We start from the raw sequence: 20,915 nt of genomic DNA, 5'->3' as shown, positions 1-20,915 counted from the left end.
AAGGCTGTTTATAAAAAAAGTTGTGTCAAGCCACAGGGATCTGGGGAGCCAGCGTAGTTTGTTTGTTTATTTATTTACCTTATTTATATCCTGGCTTTCTCTACCCCGAAGGGGACTCAAGGCAGCTTACAAGTGACATCTACGCAGTGCCTCAAACATACAGTATTCACTTAAAGATAACTATATCAAAATTATTGACATAAAGTAGTATAGTGGTTTGAGTGTTGGACTATGGCTCTCAGGCATGGAGATCTATTGGATGACCTTGGCCAAATCACACTCTCTCAGCTTGAGAAGGGTTGAACAAGTTAGAAAGGACTTGAAGGCATATGCCAACACAAGATTGAGAAATAGACTGTCCAAAAAAAGGACTTACATGCTGTGGGCGATTGCTTTCAGAACAGATATACCTCAGTTAACAAAGTAGATGTCAGCTTTACTTCTTTAACAGAAAAACAAAAAAGTAGGGGCTCAGCTGTTGCAAAGTTTTGTGCAGCAGCCTACAAAATCCGTCAGGGGATGACTGGTCCCAAAAGTTAACTGTGTATCCAGTAATCATCTTCCTTGATTCTATAATTTGCTGATAGACCTGTGCATTGTATGTTTTTGCCCTGTTTCCCCTTCCGCTCTCTCACCTCCTATTGTGCTTAGTATTTATATTTACATTTCAAATCTACCAAGTTTGTATGAAAATGTGATTTTTATTTCCTGTGCTGGTCTATGGCTGAAATAAATGATTTGATTTGAAATATAAAGAATTTGTAAAAAGAAACTCATTAACTGAGGTATAGCTGTACTGAAAAATATCGCCCACAGGTCCTGTTTCTGGTACCATCCATTTCTGCTTCACTAATACTGTACATATGATTAAAAATGTAATATTTCTTGCATTGTACAATGTGCACTTGCCTTATCAGTCCAAAGCCAGTAGATGGCAGAAATGAACTTATGTGACAGAGAGATTTCAATCAGACAGCCTTGGTATTCACTACCATGCAAACGCAAGCCATATTTTTAAAGTATTCCTGGTATCTTTTGTTATCAATGTATGCATAACCTGAGTGTTGGATCAACTGGGATTTTGGTGTGTATTTCATCTATGTGCCATTTTTCCTTTAATACAGAACACAAGGTGGAACATGACGTGATAAGCAGTTTCCGGAGCAATGTCAGCTGTTTTCTACTGGTTCCAGAACTTGCCGGGGTTGGCACCTGGATGCCACTTCCTTTTTCTGACCAGTATATGGCCAGGAAAACACACTCCAAGCTCTTATAAGTTGCATTCTTCGAGTAGAGAAAGGAATGGAGTTATTGAATATCTCCTTCTGCACTGTCCAAAAAAGGACATGCACTCGCACGACTACAGGTTACACAAGCATAAGCCATCAACGGAATCTCAGCCAAAAACAGTTGATTGAGCCATATTAAAAGAACTTGAAGCTTTCTCCACCTGAGGTAAAGAGTAACTCCTTTTCCCTTAACTTGAAGTTCAATCCTGCAAATGTTTTCTCAGAAGCCAGCCTCACTGAATTGGAAAGATTTGATCCCAGGAGAAGTATTCACACCATACATTTGCTGGAGATTTGCAGTGGCAACGTAAGAAGGAAATGTTAAACAGCTGCATTGACTGAAAGCAGGGAAATCTTTATATACCACGATGTCTTTTTTCTCTCTGTGTGTGAATTTAGAGCGCAAACAGAATCTAAGATTGCAAGTGAAAAAAGTCAGGGGAAGGGGTTAGGTGCTGCACACAAACATCTAATTTAATGTTTCTTAGATTTCTTTTAAATTCACAGAAGAAGAGGAAGAAAAAGAGAAGGGGGAGCAAGTGGGGCAGAAAGTGGCAAAGAAGGTAAAGAGGAGGAGGAGAAAGAGAAGGAGGGGGTGGGGGAGCGAAGGAGAAGGGGAAGGAGGAATTACCATCATCCTCATCATTAGTATCTATAAGCTAGAGCCAAGCCAATTCTTTCTTCTTTGACCCAAAGCTTGATCTGTTGTTCATGCTCACAAATCAATGCTGAAATATAATGCTTTGGTTTGGGACACAGCATTCATTTGCACTGTTCATAAATTTTATACAGCCAGTGTATGAAAAACCAAACACTTTAATCCATCTATTAGGAACAGACCAAATTATTTAATAGGCTTACATTAATATTGACCCATAATTTACAGTGCGATGGATCATACACAACTTATTGCTGTGGCCAACAGCAGGTGAAAAGATCAATAACAGCATGGTACTAAGCATCCAGAACAAGAGGCAGTAGTTCATGTCACTTTTTCAAGATACAAAGGCCTTTTATACCATCAATTTCCATTTTTTCACCAGTGCATTTTATGTCCAAAAATACGATAAGTGCATTATTTTGTGCTTTATTTATTTTTCCTCGTATGCTTCCTAAAGGCTTTATAGGCATTGGAGTTAATATTGCTTTATCTACCTATCTATCTAAACGTTGTAAGGAAGATGTTCATGGCACTAAGATATCTGACATGTTTTTGGCAAAAGTGAAAATTGCTAGGTACACAGTGTACCTGGGTGTTCCATGACTTGCTTCTATTTTTGGCATTTGGGCTATTTTGGGGGGCCACTTAGTCACTGCAGTGTGAACATGTGATGCTTTGCATAATGCCTGACCACACATCAGGTAAGTTGGTTGCCTTTCCCCTGCAGATACACCTAGCATTAAATCCTGCCAGTTTTGTGGCCATGGTTCCATGTAGTAATAAATAAATAAAACCATATCTGAAAATTTCCATTGCAATACTTAATAACTGCTTTCCTCCAATAGATTTGCAAGAAGGTGAATTGAAAATTTTAAAACATAGAGGTTCCAGGAGGAGAAAACCCAAACAGAGTTTGGTGGAAAATACAAAACCAAAGAGAAAAGGTGACTGCAGGATATGATGATAAAGCCTGTGAAGTCTAGTAATTTAAGAACAGAAAATATGGCTCCTACATAATATTCCAAGACAGATCTCAATTTGGTGGTGTTTCCAAATGTTTTGTGGCAGAGTATGCCTTGAATTGTGTTACAAGGTATGGATAATTCCTACTAGGAATCGAACAATATATTAGCCTGTATTTCTTGATTTGAAACACTGCAGAATGGAACCCTGGTTTGTTGCTCCCAACGGGCCCCGTTTTTATTAAAACGGCTCCACAGATCGACAATTGTGTATTCGTGAAATGGTGGATCCATCCAATCCAATCTTACCTAATCTTTTATTTTACTTTACTTCTGAAGAAAGAGGCCACTTGTATTATTAAGGACCAAGGTTTAGTGGAAGAAGAATTATGGATGCATGGGTTAGTGTTTGAACCCAATTCTCCCATATTGTGATGGTGGAGTTGGGGAGATGAATCCAATATCCTTCCCCCTGTTAAAAATCCATCATGTTTCTTGCAAATAGTGTATACCCACCACTGTCTGATCACTAAGCCTTAGAACATGGATCCTGGTGGGCAAACAGTTATTCCTACAGAAAGTTGAAGGTCTGCTGTGAAGATAAGTCAACCTGGCATTGTGGCAAAAACACAGTTCAAATATGGACTCCTATAATAGCAACATTCATCCATAACAATTATCAGTGCTCAGTCAATCGTGAACAAAGAAAAACATTACTTCTTGGGTACTTAGTGGGTTGGAAGATATCTTTGCAGTTAAGAAAAAAAAATCTTCCTATTATTTAAAGCCAGAGTTCCTGCCTCTGGCTATTTTTGTTTCCTCCAACAAATCCATAGAGAGAGCTGCAAAAGGAGACTAGGTCCAGGACCTGCTTCCACCATCGGCAGTGCAATATAAGGGAGCACAATTTGGTATTTAATGGTTTCCAAGGATGTTTTGTAAAATCAAATTATGCAGTAGCTCTTTGCTTTCATCTACTAACCACACTCTGATCACTGTTTCAGACTAACTATCTGGGAACTTATCAGTTGCCCTTAGCTCAGGTTTCCTGACCATGTAAGGAAAGCTTGCACAGATAAGGGTCTAAAACCAACAGTGTCCTTTGGTATCCATCATCAACAGAACAGGGCTTTCCCCCCTTCTGCCTCCTTCTGCAGCTGTCCACAGTTAAAAAAACCAGATGATTTCTCAGCTTCATGGAGTAGGTTTATAGGTTACATGGTGGGATGGCTGCAAATGGAAGAGAGGATTGCCGATTTTGGTGGAAGGAGTGAAATCCAGCCAGAGTTCAACATTGGATCCTGGTTATGGAATCAAGTACTTCAAGATATATTTCCAGAGTTACCACATAGGACTGAGGTGGAGAAAAGGAAGCTGCTCCTTCAGGACATGAGAGCAATACTCCACCCCAACAACAGTTCTCTCCCCTCTCCATTCCCAAACTTCTCTTAAGTCACACATCAGTCAGTGCTAGTTCACAGAAACTTCAATAAATTTAAGGCACTTCATTCCGAATGAGATATATGCTTCCCTGCCATCTGCAAGTCAACTGGGCGTGTTCCTTATGGTAGAAGTTAGTCACTTGTCCAACTGGTGAGACGCACGCCACCACTGTATAACATATTTAGGCATGATAATAATAATAATATTACACTTGTCACTACTGTTATTGCATAGGACTATGCTGGAGTAGATAATGCACAGAGAACATGCTCTTACGTGATAACACTGTTGCATGGTTAAATTTGACAGCATCAGTAACAGTCACCTGCAAATATAATCAGTTTCCATTGCTGAAAAATGTAACAGTACACTAAAGGAAATAGCAAAAATGTTTTCAAACACATTACTATTTGTCCTGCATCATTAAAAATAAATATGTTAAATTGCAATGGGGGTTTATCCCTCCCATTTTTATTTTATGCAGAGTTTCAGTTTGTTAACTAGACTAAATCTGTACTATGATTTAAAGATGTGTCAAAACATTTCTTCTACATGAGACTGTAATATACAAAATAGTCACAAAACCACTCTTGAAAAGACAGGAATCTGCACAAAAAATTATCTTGCTTTGAAGTGCGTACCAAGAATGCAAACCAACCCTTTCAGTAGGGCTGAAAATGTCAGAAAAAATTGTCACAATAACTAGAGGCATTTTCTTACAAATAAAACACAAATGTACTCTGAATGAAAAATAACTGAAAAAATCCATGCAAATCAGATAACTTTACAATGCATTTTTTTAAAAAAGAAGACACCAATTGGTTATGTCCAATTGATGGAAAACAAAACAAAAGAAATATTGGTTAAGAGCTTGAAATATTCATCAGTCTTATATGGGTAAAATACCAGTATAGATTCCATACCATAACTAGAAGTGAGTTCTTATTAAAAAAAAAAAGAAAAAAGAAAAAAAAGGTTCAAACATGATTTAGAAGGATGCTTATTACAGAGCAAAAAATAATAATACAAATTTTAATATCATGGAATTTCTCTCTGTGTACCTCTCCTTCCTTCATTTTTAGCTTGTACTTTAATCAGAATCAGTTTCTGTACAGATGGCCTGTTTATATATATGTATATATATATATATTATATCTTACGCTGTGGGAAAGAGTAACGTGGATTAACATGTACTATAAGTTTAAAAGAGGCACTATTAAATCAACACAAAATAGCTAATTTGTTTTTGGTTTCTTTACATTCGTCTATGTTTTCTTTCCAAGTCAATGGGTTTTCACTGTAGTTATAATGAAGTGTCACTTTTAGTGGATCATGGACTTGTGGATCGGTTGATCTCTATTGCTTTCAAGTAGACATGAACTCGTTTGGAGTTCCTGTTGAATCTGGTTCACAGATGCAGTACAATATTGTGGAAGCATTGGTAGTTTTCAAACAGAATATACAAGTCTCTTCAAACATTTTTTTCCTAAAAAAAATCACATACACTGGGCTATCTGAAGATTTATATTAAAAGATAGTTGTTATTAAGAAAAAACAAAAACAAAGCCAAATACTTAATCTACTGATCAAGAAAAGAAGAAGTTCATGGAAGGGCTTTCTAATTATATCCACTAGCAAGCATGGTCGGTGTCTTCCATGCTCACGCTGCTCCTTCGGCTACTTGTTTTTGAAGCTCCAGGAGAGACTGATGAAAGGAGCGGGTCAGTAACCCCGACGGGAGAGAGGGTATCGTCCATCAAGATGTCTTCTAGTTTGGATCCCATTTTTGTTGGAACAGCGTAAGTGCCAGCGGTTGACTCAGTCACGTTTGCCAGGCTGTCATTGAAAGTGATAGTGCCATCTGTAAGGTCGAGTGTGGTTGTGCAAGATAGATCAGGGTGATGCTGCAAGATCTCTTGGCTGCAGTTGTCAAGGACAGGCTCTTGCTTGATAAGCCGGTTGACCATTTCTGGTGAGCAAAGGCCTGTAGATGGGATGATGGAAAGTCCATGTGCTCGAGCCTGCATCTCAAGTTCCTGTAATGAGGACAGAGGTACTTCAATTTGTCATGTATCAACATTGACTTCTTACAATCCTATCATAGGGTTTTCTGGATGTGATTTATAGAAAACAAAAAGAATCTGATAACTCATAATTATTGACAAAACACAAAGCACAGAGTCAAACCAAATACTAAAATATTCAAAGTATCATATATACTCATGTATGTCAACTCCATGCATAACTCAAGGGCAGGCTTGTGAACAAAAAAGGTGGATTTTGATATGACCCATAGATCAGGGCTTCTTAAACTGCTTTAACTCATTAACTATTCCATCAGTTTTTTTTTTTTTACATGACCCAGGGTAGATTGGTACATAAAATAGGTATAAATATCACATATATACTTATAATAAACCAATCTTCCCAAGGCTTGCTAAACAGACAAACTGATTTTCTGGGGCATAGCTGAAGCATTTTCAGAAGAGTCCACTACAAACACTGCATTTTGTTACTAACAGATTTGTGTAAATGAGTGGCATTCAGAAACCTTTTAGTGCTGCAGTTGGTCCCACAACTGAGCTAAGGAGATGCCATTTGAGGGCACACAGTTTGGAGGGCCCACAGTTTGAGAAGCAGTTCCATAGATAAACCGAGGGTCATTCTGCAAAGAGGGGACAACTCCAATGCTGTCTCAGGAGGCCAGCCATCCATGGTTATCACCACCATCTTCCCATCCAGGCAAAGAGAGTAGAGGAAAGTCAATAGTTCTTTTAGGTCCTCCAAAGACAGATTAAGATTTTTCCTTTCACTACTCTACTCAGAAAAAGAGAAAATTCCTTTCTTGATAAATACCATATTTCATCGTATAATAGTAACATTTTCAATAAGGATGCGACTATTATTTAAGGATTTTTTTTGCAGCTATGGGGCTTCCCTCAACAGCTAGCTCTTGCTGGCAGGTATGCAGGTAGGTGAACGCTCACATGCCCATGCCTCTCCCCTTGGCCAATGCAGTCCTCTGAATTTTGAAGGGAAGAGGATATCCAGGAGGCGAGGAGTTTTTTTTTACTAACATATCTAGGCATGTACAATGTCATGTGTATATAGAGTACGGTTTATTGCTAAATAGTAATAACTATGATGTAAACCGCAGCAAATAGGGAAGAGAATGGGTTGATCCTTTTCTTCTTCATTATGATTTCCATAAAAACATGCTCTCAAAAGCTGTTCACCCTGGAAGGTGAGTAAAAGCATTTGTAAAGATTTCTCATCATATGATGTTCTTCACTGAAAGTGTTTACTGCTGAAGTCATTTTGTTGCAGGATGAAAAGTGCTATTTGCTTAGCATATTTTTTTTTCCAGTTGATAGTGGAAACTAGGGATGTAAATCTTTAGAAATTTTATTCTCCTAGGCAAGAATAACTTTACTATTTTTTCTTGGTGTGAAAAGTGACTGAAATTGCATACAGCACGACTCCTGTATCTGCAGACCTAATATACATGGCTTCACTTGTCCACAATTTCACTTATTTACACAGGGCCTCCTGTACAAGCTATGTCTTCTTCCCGGTATCCCCATCATTCATTCCATTGAAAGTAATAAGGTTAGTTATTATCCACAATTTCACATACTCATGCAATGCGTGGGAAAGTATCCCCACGAATATGGGAATTGAACTGTATTTTTCATATATTGTTTTCATTTTTGTACTTAATTCTTTGCAAAAAGAAAATACACTTACATTTTCCCTGTAAAAATAATTTTCCTGCACAGAAAATAGCATATTTCTGTGCAGAAATGTTTTTTTGGGGAAGAGAATGATATTTTCCATGAAAAAGTCCACATATATATTTTTATGCTCAAAATAAATCTTAAACTATGAATTTTCTTGTCCATTTTGAATTCTTCTTGTCAAAATCAATTTACAATTATTTCTTTAATATTATTTCTACCTGTTACCAAAAGTCTGTTTGAAGGAAATAAGGATATTATCTCACACGGAGAAACTGTACCTGTAAAATCAAATAAATGTCACCTCTTCGTAATTCATGGGGACTCAGAATGTTTAAGGCTGCTCCATAGTTTTCAATGTAAGCTTGAGGCATTCAAAGTTTTTGCTATCAGACTGTGCCAGTCTCTTTATCATATAAATGGTGAAAAGCCTCCACAAACTACTACTTCCAGTGAGGCCCCCTTTAGTTAAACAAGCTTGACTCTTCTCAGCCTTTTGAGTAAGATCAAGAGTAGTTCTCAACTGTCTCAGGAATAGGACTCCAAAAGGACAATCAAAATTCATTGCAGCTGGGATTGGCAGTATGAAGCAGTCTTTCACAAGAATGTATTTTTACTAAGATTTCTGTGAACCTAACCATGTAAAATTAACTTCTTTATCTCAATCTTGAGCTATAAGTTACTCTATGAACACCTGCATTTGTTTGCTTTTTGAGGAGGCAGTAAGAATCCAGAGTACGTTTAACCGTGTAAAAACAACAACAACCCAATATTTGGCAGCTATGATTAAAATTCAGAGTAACTGGTTAAAGTTGCAGATCATTTGGTCTTCAAGGCATTCCTGAGCTCTAAAATATGGGATTGGTGGCATCTTATACAGTCTGCATAAGGCATAAGCTTTCCAACCCTCAAAGAAAGACTATACTTTACAACATGTGACACCTGGCAATTCTACTATCAGGTGTCTCATAGTGCAATCAAACTATCCTTTATGTTCTCTATAAGTTCTCTTTTCCCTTTTGTTAAATATGAGCATCTCATTTCTCACTTTCCTATTACATGTCTGGAACAATGCCTGGCATCACGATGAACAAGATAGTATCCACTCAACTCTTGTTTACTGAGTTGGTACAAAAGTGGCTCTGAAGCAAACTGTCTTTCTCTGAAACTGTAGGATTGTGTGGAGACTTGCACTTCATTAGGAGACATTTTCCTCAGCAGAGAGGACAGTGGGTAATTAGCATCCGCTGCAGTTTGGTTCAAAGACCTGCCTTCTATATAAACCAGATACCATGGCTGCTTAAGACATATTGTATATGTCAGCACAGTAAAACAGTGTCCCTTGTATGGCACTATTTTTATGTTCACACTTTTTTTTAGAAAAAATGAATATTTTCAATTCTTGAATGAAAAATCCAAGGATATGGAGAATGGCTTGTATTGGGTGTGAGGAGAAATGGTGATAATGATAATTTCTTGCAAAATTGTAAGATAAAAAACTTTTCTAAACAAGTTTTTACCATCTCGATGTGATTTTATTATATGGCTCTGAGTATTTGTAATGTGGAAAACACTTTGTCTTGTACATTGAAACACTCCTTTCGATGGGAGTCATTTTGGGGATCCCATAATAAATGAAATTCTAACAAAATAATCAGAAGTCACATAATATAAGGTATGGGGGTTTTGTTGTCAGAGATTTTATTTTGTTTGTTTGTTTACTCCTGTTTCATAAGAATTAAGGAGGTCTAATTTGGACTTGAGTAATTATATTAATTTTTCCCGTTTGGTAGGAAATTATTGAATTAGGCTTTTCCAGCTTGATGATAACATATTCCATTTCAGGCATTAACACTATTCCATTTCAGGCATCACGTTGAACAAACTGCAATCATACTTTGGAATCCAATGGAATTTTATCTCAATACCCATTACCACTTACCTCATTTTTCAGTCAAAAGACCTCACAGATAACTGACACATGGATAAGAAAGAGTTTAATTATGTGCCAATCTTATCTTTGGACATATGCTCACTTTGGACCTACACACATGCCTGATAGCTTCTGGTTTAGACCACACATGGAAACTCTTGAACTGTAAGTTACTCTATGAACATGTGTATTTGCTTGCTTTTTTGGGAGGCAGTAAGAATCCAGAGTAGGTTTAACCATGTAAAAAAACAACAACCCAATATTTTTTTTTCTGGGCATGCCACATCAAGAGTGAATAGGCTCTATGTAACAGAGGAGCTTTATTAATCAATGCAATCAGTTACACTTATTCTGTTCATATGATTGCTGTTCTGAGATAAGTTGGTTTCAGTAGCTATACAATCAGATCACGCTAAACATAGAAGGGAAAGGACTGTGCTTTGTCACCCCTTCCATTATTCTCCTTACCTAGAGAGTGACCTTTTGAAGAGGAGAACCTTCCTTAGCTGAGGATGTTCTCTCCAGCAATTTCAAACTCTGATTTTTGTGAGGAGAGAGTTGGAAACACACAAGAAGGTGAGCAGGACTAATACATGTACATTCCTCCACCCCTATGTGTTTATTTTACTCAGATTTACAATGTCTGAATAGACAAATCTGGAAAAACTCACACTATATTTACAATTCATCAACAAACCTGTATTCTGAGCAAGAGGTGTCTGTTGGCATGTTCCAGTTTCTTCTGTCTGTTCTCTAGTTCTTTTGTACGTTGTTGTTCTCTTTGCAACTTGCGGATATAGTCTACAGAGGCCTTTAAAATAGTTCCCTTATTCCAACGCATATCCCTGCAAAATTAATGCAAGTTATTAAATCTGAAGAGAAGCAGTGAAGAAGAAAAAAAATAACTTATCCTACCTGATGTCCAACTGGCAATTCAGTCTACTTTCCAAAATACAATTAAATAAGTCAATACATTTACCACACTGTCAATGCAGGTCTAGCTCATTGCTGAATAGGTTACAATTGAGATTTAGATCCCTAAATTTGTCTATGGCAAATTTAGGAATCTAATAGAATTCTTCTATTAGATAGAGTTATTCTATTCTGTTGCGAAAAACATGTTCCGAGATTTTTTTTGTCTAAATATTTAAATAAAAAAATGGGACATTGCTGCAAAAACAAACAAACAAAAAAAACCCATATCCTAAAAACACAGAGCCGTGTCTTGAAAATCTTCATTCATTTAAACAAATTTGCACTGAAAGAAAAGAACAAAAGCTAGGATGTGGGGACTATGGTTGAGATTTTGTCATAGGAATGTAGGAAGCTGCCTTATAAAACAGCAGCTCTTCAGCAGACATCCTGGAACTACCTGGCCTTTTTAAATCTTTTCCTTTTAAAACGTGGTATTCAGAGAATTCATTTAGAAGTTTCTTCATGCCCTCCCAAAACTGGGCACACACACAACAAATGTATGTCTGACTGGTCTCTCATATGATTGTATTATCAACTTTCTTTGGCGTTTCACGAGGCTTTAATTGGGTGGTACTGGGCTTTCTTTAAGGCGAAACTTCCGACCATCCAGATATTAGGGATTTCAATTCCCAGAAGTGCCAGCCAACATAACCAATTGCCAAGAATTTGGGGAAATGGTGCAATAGAGCAGGGGGGCCAAAAGTTCAGAACCATTGCTTTAATGTAAATTGAAAAGCACATTACAAATTCCCTATGGTTTAGCCTAGAGCACATGCATCAAACTCAAGGCCTGCAGGCCAAATCTGGCCCACCATGTCCTTTTATGTGGACATCTGGATACTAGACAAGACTTTCTATATTCCTCATCATTAGACATAATAACTAGAGCTGATGGGAGTTGTGATACAGTAATACCTGGAAGGATGAAGTTTGTTTAGTTTAGTTAGGATAGTAGATTCAAGACTTGTGGATAGGATGTCTGACATTAAAATCTCTTTTAACCTTTCCCCAACCTCAGAGCCACAAATACTCTTGGGCTACCATTCCCATTATCCCCAGTTCATATGGCAGATCATCAAAAGTGATGGGAGTTTTCATTCAATAACATCTTGGGACCCAATGGGTAAACCACCACTATGTAAAAATTATAGCTGGCCCTCTGTATCCATGGATTACCCATCCAGGGATTCAATGGCCCTTTAAAGGCAACCATAAGTCTCATGGTCCTTGATGAAAATGAGCTTGACACTCCTGACCTAGAGAATAATGACACTGCAATAATTTTACAAAACAGCTCTTGAAATAATATTTTGTGTTTTTCTTGATGTAGTCATTGTATACAAGTCAATGACAGGATACAAGCCCATCATTCAATAAAAACCATGTTATACCAGTGAATGAATGGAGTGGGGTCAGTAAAATACAGTTTTGTCCCCACATGGCCTAATTGACACTATGGTCATAGAGCGATTGGAGGAAACTCAGCACGAGGTTGTCCTTTTTGGCAACATTTCTTTGCCTTCTGTGATGAATTTCATCCTATGCTAACTGGAAATTTTGCAATCCTTTCTTCCAGATAATTCATTGGTCCTACAGTTGCTTTTGCTGGCAGCCATGAAAAGCACAGATTAACTCAATTACAGACCATATTGAAACCAAATATTTTTCCCAGTGGAAAATCTCTAACTATGATAGTAACTAATGTAGTAACTCATGTAGAGTACTCCAAACTTTAAGATGCCCTATGCAAATTAGGTGTCCTCCAGAAGACCACAGGGCTAATAGTGATGGCAGCTGAGGGTTGTATCCAAAGGATATGGCCCAAATCAGTGAAGATTGTCTAAAGACACTCCAGCTAAAAGAAAAACCACCCACCTATAATGGACATGTTCTGTGGTACGATAGTACTTACGGGTCGTTTGACTTGGGTATCAAAGTGCCAAGTTCTTTTATGCGATCATTAATATTGAATCGTCTTCGTCGTTCAACTGGTTAGGAAATCAAGAAAAATTAGTAATCAATGGCAAACTGGAAAGAATCGACATCACAAATGCTTTGGAAAATGTGAATGTTGCTATGACTGCTTTGCATAACTGAGGATCATTTTGGAGGATTAATACAAAGCTGGGGATCAAAAGTGGGCAAGAACCACTGTTCTGCTTCCAAACACAAAACGCAGCAGCACTGCAGAACACAGAACAAGAAGTCCAGGGGAGTGGGAGAGTGCTCATTTTTTTCTCTTTAAATTGTCACACTTCCTTAGAACACAGAAAGCTCTACCAAACATATCAAGCCACATCTATCTCATCAAGCATATCATCCAACTCCCCCTAGGTCATTAGTGCGGAGTTCTGCCGATTAATCGGATTGTTTTGTATTACTAAAAGAGAACTTTTAGAACTTTTACATGAATCAATTTATACTTGTTATTCACAAGTGATTTACTACCCATGACCAGTTATGGACAAGACTGATCTTGTTTTGCTTTGGATAGATACCCTATTTTTGCCAAACTACAAACTTACCTTCTGGTAAGACTGATTACTTTGTGTACCATGAATTTAAAACATAGTCTAATGGTTGAGAAATATATCTGTCATCCTCATAATCATCAGCAAAATTCCCTACTCTACTCCTATTCCTACTCTAATGAGTTTAGACTTCAGATAAATCTTTAAGATCAACTGAAATATTTAAGACCTAAGCATGTATGGGAAACTCCCTAGTATCAGGGAGATATTGGCAACCTGGTAGACTATACTTGACCAACCATTTTTACTTTCTCACCCCCCAAATTACAATGAATTGGATACAGACAGAGGCATGTATAGCTGAACTAGTGATTTTTCCACTCTCCCTCTAATGACAGTCCCTGCAACTCTCTGTGAATGCAACAAAAAGTTTTGGAGGATTCTGCTGAGTGAAGTACAGTAAGTTTTGTGACCGGAGATATCTGACTACATTATGAAGGAAGCCTTTCTATATGTACAAGAGAGACCTTGGATCCAAGCATTGCAATCGCAATCACAGACACACTCCATTAGTGGAAGCTAATTATACAGTAATGCAATAATTAGTAGTTGAGGCTGATTATACAATAGTGAAATTATTACTTGTGATGTTGCCCCACTCTATCCCATTAAGGAATGCGTGATAAAAGAAAATTCAGGAAAAGTGTGTGGTAAACGTGAAACCTCCAGCTGCTGACAACTCACAATTTTGTGACACACACATGAAATATATCAGAAGCGAGAAACTTACTTAGATTGTGATTGTCTTTCTTTTGTCTCTCTTTGGCCAATGCTCTTGCCTCTGACTCTGTGGGAAATACACATGCTATGCATGTTAACGAAGTAAGAATTAGAGAAATATGGATAAAGCAACATAAACAAAGTAAACATTTGCTGATCTTTTGAACATGCCCTCTGATATACAATTTTGATTATAATTTGTATACTATTAGGCAAAATATTAATCTTTAACATCATGGCACAATTTTAATCTTCTTGTGTGAAGCCATGGCATTATGTCACACAATACCTTTCTTGTACTCCTTCCTTATCTCTCTTATCTACCTACAGCTTAGATAGTTAAAAGATAGAGAAGTAACTTTTAGGTGAAGTTGTTCTTTGCTGGCCAGAACTGGAGAACCATAATTAGAACAAGACACATCCAACTGACATGTTGACCATCCACCAAAGTTTCCACTGAAGCCTGGCCATGTTATAATGTTTTATCCTTTTGTAGATTATAATGCATAGGTAAATTCTCCAAGAAGGCAGCCTACTAGAGCAACACCTATACTGGTCATGTCCTCCCATTGTTAGTCAATTTCTATCAGGTGTAACCCGATCCCTTTCCATAGTTTCCCATCTGTCCCCAATATCTGTTTGTGGGTCTGATGGATTTAGAGTGTTAGAAGAACAGTAGAGATCTGAGACAGCAGACAGGATGGCAGAAACTGGGTAGAGACAGAGAAGGTCCATTCTGCCAATAAATGTCTGTTCAAGTGATCTTGAAATTCATTTATAACAATACCAAATCTTATATCTGAGAAGGTTCCTTTATCTGCAGTGGCATTCTGGAGAGATATAATAACAACATCCCTTTCTTCTAACCATCTCAACTAAACTAAATGTGTGCTATATGTGTGTGGTATTTGACCAACTTAAAGAGGTCAAGTATAAATCCATCTTTTTATAAAAGTCATTCTTTTGGGTAATACAGGGCCCTTTATTATGAAGGCAGAATAATGAACAAATGCAGCATCTTTCTGACTGATGAGCCACAAGACACAATGGTGTATTATCTTTGCCTGCCCTTTTTCTGTTAAAAAATTAAAAGACAAATATTATACTTTAGTGGAGCTCTACCCTGCACTCATGACTTGCCCCATCCATTCAGAGACGCAATTCCAGCATTATGCCATGTTCAATGTGACTAGGACAATGAACTTTTTCAGAGAACTTGAACCTGACATTTCACGTTTCAGCAGTTATAGTTTATTTTCAGAGTACACTTATGTGAACTGCTTAGGGGTATGGCCCATCACTGAAAAACACCCAACAAACCAACCAAACAAACAAAAGGCTGACTTGATCAATCAAAATTAGAATTTAGCTCCATGTTCTTTCCAAAAAATTGTAATGTATTTTGTCTTTATAAGAGGTATTTTCTCTGCTCTAAACTATCCAACTTGGTTTTGCCTACATCAGCCCCACTCTCTTTGATGCCTATCAGGTATTTTGGAGTACAACTCCCAACTGGACAGCATTAGCAATGAGCAGGCATTATGAGAGGTGTAATCCCAACATCTATAAGGCACCACCCTTCAGGGTGAGAAAAGCAGGGTATAAATATAGTAAATAAATAAATAAAATGGGGCGGGGGGCTGCTTTATACTGACAGGATGTGACTCCTCTGGTTTTCAGATTTCCACTCATTCACGGAAATGTCAAATGAATCCTGGAGCTTATGTATGCAAAGTATATACTGTATTCTTCCCATCAGTTATGGCTCTTCTGTAGATGAACTCATTTATAAAACAATTGTGAAAGGAAAAAAAGGCCAACATTCGCAGAAAAAAATAAAATAAATTTTCTTTTTTTTTTTTGTAATTTCTTACACCCCCCCCCCCGATTGCCAGTATAAATGAATAATTATATTGATAGTTAACCTTTTTTAATCATTTTTCGTAATTTTGTGATTTCTGTTTATATTTAGGTATATAATTGTGGTGACATCTTTCCTGGGCTATAAGATTTTCTGTTTTAGGATATGCATACATAGCAGCAAACAAAGCTGCTGTCTTTAATGGGCTTGCTTACAACAATATTCTATTGTAAAGAAACACACACACCATCAACTATTTTAAGACTGTATTAGAGCTAGCAGGGTCTCATATCTTACTAGTATTTTTAAGCAAAATACATTTTTTAAAAATCTCATTTACCTGTAAGTTCCCTTTTTACATGAGGAAGGTTAGCAGGACACGAGTTGCTGATATTGAGGCCCGGGGGAGGCATGCCTTGGTTGCTATATAGATCTACAAGATTGCCAGATACAGGTAACTGCAAAAGGACAACAAGATACAGGATTGAGATGGAAAGCCAAAGCAATAAAGTTGTAAGGTATTTTATCACACACTGTATTTTCACATTTTTTTTCATAAATGCAGCACTACAATGGTACACTAATATGGAGAAAGTTTGAGCATTATTCTAAAGTCCAAGGTTTGAATCTCTGCTCAAACACAGATACGCACCACTTGACCTGAGCAAATCACACTCAGCCTCAGAAGAAGGCAACAGGAAACCCCACTTTGAATGAACCCTATTTAGAAAACCTCATGATAAATTTCCCTTAGGTAAAGGTAAAGGTAGTCCCCTGACATTAAGTCCAGTCATGTCTGACTCTGGGGTGTGGTGCTCATCTCCATTTCTAAGCCGAAGAGCCAGCGTTGTCTGTAGACACCTCCAAGGTCATGTGGCCGGCATGACTGCATGGAGCGCCGTTACTTTCCCGCCAGAGCGGTACCTATTGATCTACTCACATTTGCATGTTTTCGAACTGCTAGGTCGGCAGAAGCTAGGGCTGACAGCAGTAGCTCACGCCGCTCCCCGGAATCGAACCTGCGACCTTTCAATCAACAAGCTCAGCAGCTCAGTGCTTTAACCCACTGCGTCACCGGGGGCTCCCTCAGTGCCACCATAATTCAGAAATGATACATAACAATAAAGAATGCTCAGAAATAGCAAATGGTTCCAAATGCAAGCAAAAGGACCTTAAGATGGATCCTTTAGATTTCTGGCCTCAAGTAAAAGTGACAGGTCTGTTTGCCTGCCTGCCTGCCTGCCTGCCTGCCTATCGATCTATCTATCTATCGATCTATCGATCGATCTATCTATCTATCTATCTATCTATCTATCTATCTATCTATCTATCTATCTATCATCAGCCTCCAACAGAAGCTGAGTGGGCACAAGGCTCACTTCCTACTCACTTGGTTTTCTCTTGTGTGCAATGCCATCTTGGATTCTCAGCTTTTGGACAAGTATGGAAGTCTGTTTGTCATAAGTCCTAATATAATTATTACAATAACGTACCGTTCTAAAAAGATGAAATGCCCCTCCTGAGCTGTAGCCATTGACAGTAAGAGCTTTCAGTCAAAATATGCCATCATTCATAGGGAACACATCCTATTACCTTTGACCTTGCCATATGCTAAGAATGCCCTTCCCAAAAACTTATCTGAAATTTAATTTGGGTCTAGGATAGCGGGGAGAGAACAGTCTATGGGCAGCATGTTTCTTCCTCTGAAATATTACCTTCAGCACCTGGCAGTCTCCCATCCGTGTACTAACTGAGGGCCCTTCCACATTCCAGAATATCAAGGCAAAACAATCCCACAATATCTGCTTTGAACTGGGTTATCTGAGTCCACACTCAGGTAATGTGGGATTTTTTGCCTTGATATTCTGGGATATAGGGCTCTGTGGAAGGGAACCTGCTGAGTCTTCCAGATTAGAGAGAATCTGGGGATCCTGGGGTATTTAGGCTATTTAAAACCTCCAGCACCTGGTAATACCAGGATGGTCTTCTATCTAAGGACTACAAATCCCATCGCTGCTTAGATTTCAAAATCGAGTGAGATTGGGCATATTTGGCTCCATACTCATTAATATATGTGGTTAGAACTGTTCTACAAAATTTCAAGAAACAAAGTTAATGTGTTCAGATTTAGAAAATATAATAAGCAGCCTGAGAAATAAGGAAGAGGAAAAGAAAAGTAGGGAGAGGAGGAAATAATAGGTAATGGGCCTATTGTTTTTTAAAAAATTAGATTACAAATATTCTACACAATGAAAACCCAAAATGCTCAGTTGTTAAATGCAAACTCAACCAATGAACCCAACAAAAATAGAGACTATGAAATGCTGACAACAAGAACTAAATAGTGCCGATGATATGTATGCAGGGCAGATTAAACACCTCTCACATGTGACCTAACCTAAATCAATGTGGAAATTTATAGCATCAAGTTTATTGCTCCTTGTAGAAATGACAATTTAATGTTCTTCATAGATATTTGAATAGAAGCCGAGCACTGTTTTCAACAAGGCAAGCAGGGTCTAATCCTTTAAAGTACAACAGCGTCTTTGTTCCCTTTGGAGAACTATTTATAGGTTGCATGCAGCCTGCTTCCTCTGTTGGGATTTTCCCTTTAATCCATTTAGCAGTTAGTACATTTTACCACTCCAAAAGTTAAACATGAAAATGCACACAACAAGGCCATTTTTCATCCCTACACCTTGGTTTGGCAAAATGCTATTTGTATTCAGCCATGTTGCAAGTCTCATAAACTGTTGCTCTCATTGCCTGCTCAGTCTATGACTCAAATGGCTCAAAGGGGTTGAAACATACAGCTAAAAAGTTGACATAGTACAAAAGTTTAAAATATAATTAACTATCAATAAAAACAACAACTGAAATGTTTTATTGGGTTGTTGTAGGTTTTTTCGGGTCCATGTTCTAGAGGCATTCTCTCCTGACGTTTTTGGAGCTGAACCACTGTATTCAACAATATTTCAATAAGGAAGTTTGATGCAACAGCAACCTGCTCTTGATCCCACCGCCATCGCAAACGCGATTGGTGGAGACAAGAGACAGGGCCTTCTCAACAGTGGCTCCCCATCTCTGGAATTTCCTCCCCAAAGACATCAGACTGGCCACCTTCCTCCTGTCCTTTAGAAGGAAACTCAAGACTTGGCTGTGGGACCTTGCATTTGACCACTGTACAGCAGCTTGTATGAAGAAGACATAAGCAATTTTGAAGTGACAATGAATTGACCCGGACCTGGATTTTAATTAGCATGTTTTAACAGCTGTTTATTTAATGTTTTGTTTAAGGAATTTCTTGGTTGTTCTTATCATTATGATGGCACCGAATGGTGTTTGCTGTGAGGCTGCCCTGAGTCCCCCCTCAGGGGTGAGAAGAGCGGGGTACAAGTATATGAAATAAATAGCTCTTACGATGTTAACCCTGATGTTGCTGGGCATGCATCCTAGTAGGCATCCTAGGCATCTTTAATGTTTAGTACCATCAAAACCCAGAGGCAGTACTAATACACATGACAAATGACAAGATGAAAGGAATATGTAGATTTCAGGAAGGGAGTGCTCAACCTCTCAGCATTAAGAACCTTTGGCAAAGAGATAACCCAAGTTCTACTAAATAGAAAAATAAAACTGGGAAAATGAACAATAAAGCCAAAGTCAGGTAAAGCTGGGTGCAATTATTAATAACTGTCCAGAATAATTTTCACTCAAGACGGGACTATGTACTGGTGTAGTCATTTGGGCATAGCACTATGTCTCTAGAGACCTGGAATTGAAATGAACAGAGAGTGGAAGCTGATTTACATAGAAGTCTTTGAATTTAGAAACACTTTTTCTAAAAGTAAATATAAGAACATCTTTTCTTAATTGCTTTGTTTCTACATTCTTAACAATTCTACCATTCATTTTTCTCCTCTAGTTTTCAATTTTTCCAATGTTTTTAAAAAACACTACAGTTTTTCTGCATTTTCTTCTTTCTCCCTCTAGGCCTTCAGATTGGTGTACATACTAGAATGAATACACACACGCACAAACATCATATATCTAATGTCATCTACAACATTTGCAAGCCAAACAGCAATAAATGAAAAGATTATAAACCTTGAGTACCGTGTTTGCCATTTGTAGTGCAGGATCCATTAAACCAAAGATTTCTTCATTGTAACTTGATTCCAAACTTATTATGTCATCAATTACATCATCCATCTGTAATAGGAAGGTAAAACATGCAAAAAAATGTAAACTGAATTGAAATGGAAACTGCATAAATAAAGAGAGGAAACACTTTCAATAGCATAAATCAGGATGGGCTACTGCATTCCGTGATCCCTCCCAGAAGCTGCACTGGGACACCTAACATGTCATCATCGCTACTGACTTTGTTTCTGAACAATTGGTTCTGTGGCCGATTTCTAGAGAGGATTAATTAGCTAGGTATATAAAAGTCTTGGGTAAAACAAATCATTGTGCTTTGTGGTGATCTAGAGCTGGGTGGGAGAGATGCCTCAAAGAAAAAAAAGATGAGGTCCATGGGGCTTTTCTTGGGGGAGGTCTTCAAAGGACTCACAGTTTGTTTTTTCCCCATCTTTGGTAAAAATTAATACAGGTAATACCCAGCAGCAATTTTTCCAACTACTTTACTAATTCTAGATGGAGCTACGGAGCTATTTCGAGCATTATGTAGTTGGAAGAAGAAGGAAAGGGGATCTGCACATTTTTCCAGAAAACGTGTTAGTAATTTTTTACATTGAGCAAAAAGCCTTTGTAGGAGCATTACAGATATTCACTACAGCCAGA

General features: G+C 37.9%; 1 protein-coding gene across 9 annotated transcripts in view; it reads right to left on the bottom strand.

The window, feature by feature from the left end:
- Positions 1 to 2,087: 2,087 nt before the first annotated feature.
- MITF (melanocyte inducing transcription factor) overlaps positions 2,088 to 20,915 on the bottom strand; it is a 184,769-nt gene continuing 165,941 nt past the window's right edge. For 3 of the 9 annotated variants that reach the window (XM_060766373.2, XM_060766377.2, XM_060766378.2), the window contains 6 exons: positions 20,220 to 20,324; positions 16,453 to 16,570; positions 14,262 to 14,336; positions 12,913 to 12,988; positions 10,723 to 10,870; positions 2,088 to 6,391 (listed from right to left, as the gene is read on the bottom strand). In XM_060766373.2, the coding sequence (XP_060622356.1) occupies positions 5,987 to 6,391; positions 10,723 to 10,870; positions 12,913 to 12,988; positions 14,262 to 14,336; positions 16,453 to 16,570; positions 20,220 to 20,324 (927 nt within the window). In that variant the 3' untranslated portion in view covers positions 2,088 to 5,986. Of the gene's footprint in view, positions 6,392 to 10,493; positions 10,563 to 10,722; positions 10,871 to 12,912; positions 12,989 to 14,261; positions 14,337 to 16,452; positions 16,571 to 20,219; positions 20,325 to 20,915 lie in introns of all 9 variants that reach the window. The other 6 variants (XM_060766376.2, XM_060766381.2, XM_060766374.2 and 3 more) reach the window with 4 other exon arrangements.

Source organism: Anolis sagrei, chromosome 2 (genome assembly GCF_037176765.1).
Source record: "Anolis sagrei isolate rAnoSag1 chromosome 2, rAnoSag1.mat, whole genome shotgun sequence".
NCBI classification, from domain to species: Eukaryota; Metazoa; Chordata; class Lepidosauria; order Squamata; family Dactyloidae; genus Anolis; species Anolis sagrei.
This window is presented reverse-complemented; position numbering and strand designations above follow the sequence as displayed.